General features: G+C 44.4%; 1 protein-coding gene across 1 annotated transcript in view; it reads right to left on the reverse strand.

Annotated features, from left to right (window-relative positions):
* Positions 1-8,778, reverse strand: part of npr1a (natriuretic peptide receptor 1a) — a 30,100-nt gene extending 21,322 nt beyond the window's left edge. The window contains 5 exon segments of the mRNA XM_027286600.1: positions 3,304-3,475; positions 3,654-3,767; positions 3,958-4,148; positions 4,780-5,527; positions 8,471-8,778. Of these exon segments, the coding sequence (XP_027142401.1) occupies positions 3,304-3,475; positions 3,654-3,767; positions 3,958-4,148; positions 4,780-5,494 (1,192 nt within the window). The 5' untranslated portion in view covers positions 5,495-5,527; positions 8,471-8,778.
* Between the last annotated feature and the right edge of the window lie 678 nt (positions 8,779-9,456).

Raw genomic sequence — 9,456 nt, forward strand, 5'->3', positions numbered from 1 at the left:
CTCGTGTACCTGTACTGTCGGTCTGTTCGTCGTCGGGCTGTCCTGGTCTGTCTGTTCGTCTCGTCGGTCTGTCTCTCTGTCTCTGTCGTCTCTCATCTCCACATTCTGCACTCTTCAGCTGCTCCTGTCAGTAAGCTTGGAAGGCCAAAAAATAATCTTAAAAAAAAAACACAAAGACAGAAAGACATGAAGACGTAAGGACATGAAACATAAAGACATAAAGACATAAAGAAAGAAGACGTAGAAATGAAGACATGAATACATAAGACATAAAGACATAAGACAGGAGACGTAAGGCATGAGACATAAAAGACATAAACATAAAGACATGAAGACATAAAAGACAGAAGACATGAGACGAAAGACATAAAGACATGAAGACCATGAAAGGGAATAAGGACATGAAGACATAAGACATAAAGACATGAAGGACATGAAGACGTAAGGAATGAAGACATAAAGACGTAATACATAAAGAGCATGAAAGACATAAGAAGAACATGAAGAAAGGAAACATAAAATCAACATAAAGACATGAAGACTTAAGACGTAAGGACATTAAGACATGAATACAGAGAAGGACTGAAGACATGATACATAAAGACTAAGACAATGAAACATGAAGAACATAAAGACATAAAAGACATGAAGACAATGAAGAAAGTTAAGGACATGAAGACATTAAAGACATAAAGACATGAAAGACAATGAAGACGTAAGGACATGAAAGACATAAAAGACGTAGAAGACATAAGACATTAATACATAAAGACAATGAAGACATGAAGACATAAAGACATAGGACAGGAAGACAGAAGACGTAAGGACATGAGAAATGGAAGACTAAGACATAAGACATGAAGACATAAAGACATTAAGAAATTAAGACGGAAGGACATGAAGACATAAAGACATAAAGACAATGAGACGTAAGGACATGAAGACAGTAAAGAAGGTAAAGACATAAAGACATGAAGACATGGAAAGACAATAAAGACTGAAGACATAAGACGTAATGAGCATGAAGACGGAAGGACGGGTAAAGAAATAAAGACATAAAGACATGAAACAGGAAGACGTAATGACATGAAAGACATGAAGACAAAAGACATAAGACATGAAGACATAAAGACAATGAAGACATAAAGAAGTAAGGACATGAAGACATAAAGACATAAAGACATGAGACATTGAAGACGTAAGGACATGAGACATAAAGACGTAAGACATAAAGACATAGACATTAAACATAAAGATGAAGACATGAAGACGTAAGGACATGAAGACGTAAGGACATGAGACATAAAAGACGTAAAGACATAAAGACATGAAGAACATGAAGATGTAAGACATGAGACATAAGACATGAGACTGAAGACATGGAAGACGTAAGGACAGGAAGACGTAAGGACATGAAGACATAAAGTGGGACATGGTCTGTGTGTTCCAGTCCTGCACACACAGTGCACATGAGGTGCTGGCGGTATTGTTTTTCAGGGCAGAACAGGAAGAGACAGGAAGTCATCGGAATCGGGCATCGTCAGAGGCTGCAAACCAACTTTCAGGAAGAACGTCCAACACGAGCAGAAAACAACTGGAACCGGTCCTGAGATCGTCTTCTCAGGCTTGCAGCTGGCAGATCATGAGACAGGAACAGAACCGAGTTGGACAGAACAGAACCACAGCGATACGGACAAACCAGAGACAGGAACAGAACCAGAGGAGACAGGACAGAACCACACGAGACAGGACAGAACTACAGGAGACAGGACAGAACTACACGAGACAGGACAGAACTACACGAGACAGGACAGAACTACAGGAGACAGGACAGAACCACACGAGACAGGACAGAACTACACGAGACAGGACAGAACTACAGGAGACAGGACAGAACTACACGAGACAGGACAGAACTACAGGAGACAGGACAGAACTACACTAGACCAAGGACAGAACCACACAGACAGGGACAGAACTACAGGTAGACGAGGAGCAGAAATACAACGAGACAGGACAGAACCACAACGAGACAGGGACAGAACTACAGGGAGAACAGGACAGAACCACACGAGACAGGACAGAACAAGAGACAGGACAGAACCAGAGGAGACATGGACAGAACACACGAGACAAAAGACTACACGAGAAGGACAGAACTAACACGAGACAGGACGGAACTACATGGAGACGGACAGAACTACACTATGTCTTCATGTCCTTACGTCTTCATGTCTTCATGTCTTTATGTCTTTATGTCTTCATGTCCTTACGTCTTCATGTCTTCATGTCTTTATGTCTTTATGTCTTCATGTCTTCATGTCCTTACGTCTTCATGTCTTTATGTCTTTATGTCTTTATGTCTTCATGTCCTTACGTCTTCATGTCTTCATGTCTTTGTGTTTTGTTTTTTTAAGATTATTTTTTTGGCCTTTCCAAGCTTTATTTGACAGAGACAGCTGAAGAGTGACAGGAATGTGGAGAGAGAGAGACAGAGACAGAGAGAGAGACAGACAGACAGACAGACAGACAGACAGACAGACAGACAGACAGACAGACAGACAGACAGACAGAGATGGGAATGACATGTGGGAAAGAGCCACAGGTCGGATTCTAACCCTGGACTTCAGCAGCAAGGACTGAGCCTTTGTGCACGGGATGAGTGCTCTACCAACCGAGCCAAATGCCGCCCAATGTCTTCACGTCTTCATGTCCTTACGTCTTCATGTCTTCACGTCTTCATGTCCTTACGTCTTCATGTCTTCACTTCTTCATGTCCTTACGTCTTCCTGTCTTCCTGTCTTCATGTCTTCACATCTTCATGTCTTCCTGTCTTTGTCTTCCTGTCATATCCTGATCCTGTCTTTCTGTCCTGAACAACAGAAGACAAAGTGTCTCTCACCCTCGCCTTCAATCACTTTGATCTGTCCATTACTTCATCTTCCTGGAGTGACCAATCAGGAGCCTCCATACTGTGTGACATCACCATGGGAACCAGAGTCAGGTTCTCACGGCGAGTGTCAGGAGGGACTTGGCGTGTTAGCAGAGACAGTGGGAACATGAAGACAGGACGTCTGGGAATCAAACCACCAACCAGGACAGGAAAACCACAGCGAGCTCTCTGATTGGACAGTCAGTCACCTGAGACTCGAGTTCTCATTGTGACTTTAAGTCACATGACGCTGTAAGTTTGGAGCCCATGAGGGTCCCACAGACATCAGAACATTCAGTGTGTGTGTGTCTTTGTGGTTTAATAAAGTTATTTTGAAATGTCCGGCTCTGCGCTGTGATTGGCTGCGTTACCTGGGAAAGTCCTGTTCCACATCCTCTTGGTCACCACGTCCTTTCTGGGCCTCCGGAGACCTCCCAGTCCCAGTCCTGGTCCAGGTCCCAGGTTCTGCTCACTCAGCGACTCGTTCAGAGCCTGAGAGTACAACATGACGCCGTCATAGAAACCTCCGGCTATCAGGTTGTACTGAGAGAGAGACACATCATGTGACCTGTCATGTGACTTCATCCGATCAGAACCAAAGTCTGTTAAAGGTCCGGTGTGTCACAATAATAATCTTCAGAACTGGTCCCAGAGTGGACAAACACCGGACCTTTAATGACTTTAATTGAAATGAACATTCAAATAACGACGTGTTTGGTACCAGAGAGTCGTCGATGGTGAAGTTGAACATTGTCTTCGCATCGATCTTCAAAGTTTCAACAAACTGAAGATACTCTGGAGTCTGAGGCTGAAGGTAAGACAGGATCTTCACACTCTGACAGACAGACAGGCACACAGACAGGCAGACAGACTGTTACTGTAAAAATCATACATTTGTGGAAAATAACTTTTTAGGGTACTTTTCTGTTTGTAGTAATCAGATTACTTATTATCAGTTATAATCTGTAAAATTACAGTTTCCCCTGTGTAACTAAAAACTGATGAAACAGGAAGTGATGTCATACCCTGAAGGCTTGGTGGGCGGCCTCGTCGTCCACGTCTCCTCTGTACCACGGCCTGACGGGGCCCCGCCCCCCCAAACCCTCAGCAAACAGATCAATGAAGAAGAAGACGTAGTCCTCCAGCTCCACCCCCTCCATCCAGAACTGGACCATGAGAGTCCTGAAGGTGTCCCAGGAGCAGCACAGGTAAACCACTGAAGAAGAACAGACACATTGCAGCGTCTCCATCTTTGTTTACAGGTAACAAAGACTTCCTGAGGTATCTTACAATTGATTGTGATTGGACAGAATAGAGGACCAATGAGAGAAGAGAAGAGAAGAGAGGGGACATTCTTTTTTCACTTTGTTTTTGTTTTTTACATGCATTTTAACTAAAACACACACACACACACACAGACACACGCACACACACACACACACACACACACACATTGGTCGGTTTATTCATGACATCATTAAAGAGAATTTGAACCAGGAGAGGAGTCACTTCTTCTCTGCCAGGAACACAGGTAATGATTATTTACAGGTGTGTACAACACACACACACAGTCACACACAGGCACACACACACACACACACACACACAGGCACACACACACACACAGGCACACACACACACAAAGGCACACACACACTGAAGCAAAGAATCAAAAAATAATTAACCATCATTTAACGAGCAAGAGGACAGAAAGAACGAGGGAATGAAGGAGGGAAGGAATGAAAGAAGGGCGTAAATAAGGAAGAGGAAGAAAGTAAGAATGAGAGGGGAAGTGGAACAGGAAGTTGAACAGGAAGTGGAACAGGAAGTGGAACAGGAAGTCTGACCTCTGCCGTTGTCGCGGATCTCCTGGACGATCGACCTGTAGTTGGCGTTGTCGGGCTCGATGACGTGGTCGTGGATGGTGATGTTGCGTTTGCCGAACAGCGTGTAGAGCCCCTCCACGGCGAAGTAACACGGACGGTCGTCGTTGGCGTCCTTGTTGTCAGTGAAGATCAGCATGGCGTGCTGCCGCCAGCCGAACGTCTCCTGGATCCTCATGCCGAACTCGCCCAGCTTCTTGTGGGTGGGGCCCGTGTTGGTGACCGCTGCGTAAACTTCGAAGCCGATGGCGCGGGCGCCAGCCGTCACCATAGGAACCTCCCAGTGGGTGGTGAAGCGGGCGACAGGCGAGGAGGAGTAGTCACAGCCAGGGCCGATGAAGGCCCAGGGGTCGTGGGACAACTTCAGGTCCACCGCGACAATTGGAGCCATGGAGTCCGAGCAGAAGCCATCACGATTCTCAGAGCTGCCATGAACCAGCTGGAGCTTCAGGCCCGGCAATAGCTGGGGGTCCGAGTTCACCCGTCGCACCGCCTGGTGGAGCGCCGGTGCCACGCGAGGCCACGCCCACGCATAGTCTGTGTTAGTCAGAGGCAAGATGGCCGCCAGAGTCACCTCCTGAAGATCGTCCGTGGTGTTGGCAGCAGACAGAGAAGACTCAGCCGATTGGACGAGGAGGAAGAGGAGGAGCAGGAAGGGGCAGGGCCACCACAACAACATGATGACGAGGAGTCTCACAGCCTGTCAGACGAGCTGCAGGGAAAACAAAACCTTACTTAGCCTTTCACAATAAAACCAGTTCCTGTGGGAGTTACTAATGATGGGAGTTACTAATTCAGGGGCTGCTGGGATTTCTGGGATTTCTGGGAACTCAGCCAGTGAGTCCATGCGGGCTCCATAAATTATTGGCCTTTAGCTCCATATGGGTCCCATGTGTATTTGTAGGGCCACAAATCCAGACCTGATGTGGACAGAACGGAGCTACAGGAGAGATGTTTGTCAGTTCAACAATATTTAGTGTGAAAATAAACTTGTGAATGAATCACCATGATGGTGTAAGACATCTGAATCAATGAACTATGTCACCACATCAAGAGTCTAAACACTCGAACACAGTCTGGTCTCAGACTTCCTGATGTGTTCGAGGAATGAGGGAATGTTTGATGATGAAGTGATCAGAATTTTTTAAGGATCAGTTCATTGATTCATCTCTTCATTCTTCAAAACAAACGTGTCCTCTGCGTCACCTCTGTGAGCAGCAGCTACAACACACAGACCCGGCTGATAATCGGATCAAAGCTCTCCATGTTGATGTCCATCGACTGACTGAGCCGTGGTGCAGTGTCGCATTCAGAACAGGCTGAACTTCTGTCTGTGTTCTGGATTCACTTCAATCAAGGAGAATTTGAAAATCACCACGTCCAAACTGTTCTGGGATCAGATTTTCATTCTCAAACATGAAGGTTGAAATCAGCAGTTTGTCACTTGTAAGCATTTTGAATCAGGAGGACAGGTGGTTCAAAAGAGGAGTGAAAGAGGTAACAGGTGTAAAGGTCAGCAGACAAGGAGGCCTCAGAAACACTTATCCCCACGGATAGAGCTGTCCGTTCATCCTTTCACAGGAGACCGAACAACAATTCACACTTGCCTAAGAGGTGACTCAGGTGACCTTAACAACCGTCCACATCGGACCTCAGGTGACCTTAACAACCACCCACATCGGACCTCAGGTGACCTTAACAACCACCCACACCGGACCTCAGGTGACCTTAACAACCATCACCTACACCGGACCTCAGGTGACCTTAACAACCACCTACACCGGACCTCAGGTGACCTTAACAACCACCCACACCGGACCTCAGGTGACCTTAACAACCATCGTCCACACCGGACCTCAGGTGACCTTAACAACCGTCGTCTACATCGGACCTCAGATGACCTTAACGACCATCATCCACACTGGCCCTCAGGTGACCTTAACGAGTCAGCTGGCAGTCGTCACAACAACAAGGAGCAATAACGAGCAAACTGGAAACAATGGCCTGGTTAATGATCCACTAAGGTTAAATACCTGAACTTCCCAGCAGTCAGTCAGAACTGAAGAATCCTCTTTGATGAAACGTCTTCTTGGATCGATGACCAAGTCCAGAAAGAACCTTCACAGACTTCATTGTGTGTTTTACTGTGTTACAGTGTGTGTGTGTGTTTCAGTGTGTGTGTTTTGGTATGTGTGTGTTGTCCATTGTTCTCCTGCAGCCTTCAGTCTTATGTAAGTATTGTTACGAAACAGCTGCAGAGAGCCAGAGACGTACAGAGTGAACACTGAACGTGTCCACGTTATAAAGAAACATACAAAGCTGCTGGGACAGAACCAGGACCAACAGGCAAGTCAAGACCAGTACCTTGGACCGGGTCAGAACCCGTATTCTGGGAATGTCAGTGACTTTTTAATGAAGTTGACCTGATGAAGATTTAAACAAAAGTAATGAGCTTCATTGATTTAATGAATAAAGTGATAAAAGGCTGATCTCTGGTCAGCTCAGTGTGTCAGATATTATTTATAATTTAAATCTGACAGGTGTGTCAGTCACCTGTTGAGTTTATTTGTTTGTTGTGTGATTAATTTATATGAGTGAGTTTCTGTTATTATATCTTAATTATTATAATTATTAATATAGAGAGATATATTATATGATCTGCTGTTCTACTTTTTATTAATGACCTTTAGTGAGTTTCTCTGATTCTTGTATGAAGTAATATGCAGATGACCCTGTTATATATACACACAAACAAACCTTTTTAATTACATACATTCAATTACTGTAATATTTTAGACCATCTACCTCCATATAAATAAGACTTAACTTTATATAATATATAACAACGTTACATGTTACTGTGGTGTTTATGTGAAGTACTATTTATATTTGTATTATATATATACTTCATAGTACTGTATTATTACTGTGTAGTGTGAATAATTACATATACTAAATGTATATAATATATAAACCCTTTAAAATATAGATGGATTATTCAGACCTAACAGACTTTTACACTTACACCACATAATGTCTGTGACATATATAATGTGTATAATATATAATGTATATCATCTCCTGGCTGTCCTCTTTATATTATTTACAGACCCGACAGTTCACACCATGAGCAGAAAGACGTCCTGATATATATGTGCAACATACTATATAACATATGTTGTTATATATAACATATGTTGTTTTATATAACATAACACACAGTTTGTATAGACTCTGACAGCAACACGTCCCAACGTGAAGAAACTAAATAAACTCTGAGCTGCAGGAAACTGAAATCTGAACCTGACTGAAAAGAATCACTGATCACTGATCAGCATCATTGATCACTGATCACTGATCAGCATCATTGATCACTGATCAGCATCATCGATCACTGATCACTGATCAGCATCATCGATCACTGATCAGAATCACTTATCACTGATCAGCATCATTGATCACTGATCACTGATCAGCATCATTGATCACTGATCAGAATCACTGATCAGCATCATTGATCACTGATCAGAATCACTGATCAGAATCATTGATCACTGATCAGCATCATTGATCACTGACAGAGTCGGCGGACAAACGTGACGCTCCTCCGTTAATCTGAGAGGAACTTTAATAAACGTGTAAATGTTCCGTTTACCTGCTCAGAGGTTCGGTCCGTCCATTCCTGCATGTAAGAAGAAGAAGAAGACGCGGGCGGATGTTTCCACAGCAACAAACTGAGAAAAGTCTTCCAGCAGCTCCGCCGGGATCTGTTCACGTTACCGTCTCACCGGAGGATCGTCGGCAGCCTCGAGCCCCTCCGCGTCCGTCCCGACACGTTTCCGGTTCACTACAGTCCAAAGAAAAGGAGTTCAAAGTCCCGGTACCGATCCAGGTCTGTCGGTGCTGCAACTCCGGTCTGATCGTCCAGTGGCGGACACGCGCACACATGCACGCACTGAGGGAGGGAGGGGGCGGGGGTGTGTAAAGGGCACGAGGGCAGTCACGATAATGCTGACTGCGCATGTGCGCGTGCGAGTCCCTGTCCCCTGAGATTTGAGGTGGGGATATTCAATTACCCTGACCAGGGCAAAATCAATCACTGACCACAGCTGATCAATAACCAGCTGATCAACAACCAGCTGATCAATAACCAGCTGATCAACAACCAGCTGATCAATAACCAGCTGATCGACAACCAGCTGTGTACAGCTGTAGTATAGTTGTAGTATAGTTGTAGTATAGTGGTGTGGTAGTAGAGCTGTAGTGCAGCTGTAGTATAGTTGTAGTATAGTGGTGTGGTAGTAGAGCTGTAGTACAGTTGTAGTATAGTTGTAGTATAGTGGTGTGGTAGTAGAGCTGTAGTACAGTTGTAGTATAGTTGTAGTATAGTGGTGTGGTAGTTGTGTAGGGCTTGTAGTACAGTTGGAAGTATAGTTTATTTGTATAGTGGTGTGTAGTAGCGCTGGTAGTGCACAGCTTGGTAGTGTAGTTGTAGTATAGTGGTGTGGGTAGTAGAGCTTTAGTCCAGCTGTAGTATAGTTTGTAGTATAGTAGTGTGTGGTAGTAGGAAGAAACTGTAGTACAGTTGTAGTAAGATTGTAGTATAGTGGTGTGGTAGAGAGCTGTGTATAGTTGTAGTAA

This window comes from Larimichthys crocea, chromosome XIII (assembly GCF_000972845.2).
Source record: "Larimichthys crocea isolate SSNF chromosome XIII, L_crocea_2.0, whole genome shotgun sequence".
Taxonomy (NCBI): Eukaryota; Metazoa; Chordata; class Actinopteri; family Sciaenidae; genus Larimichthys; species Larimichthys crocea.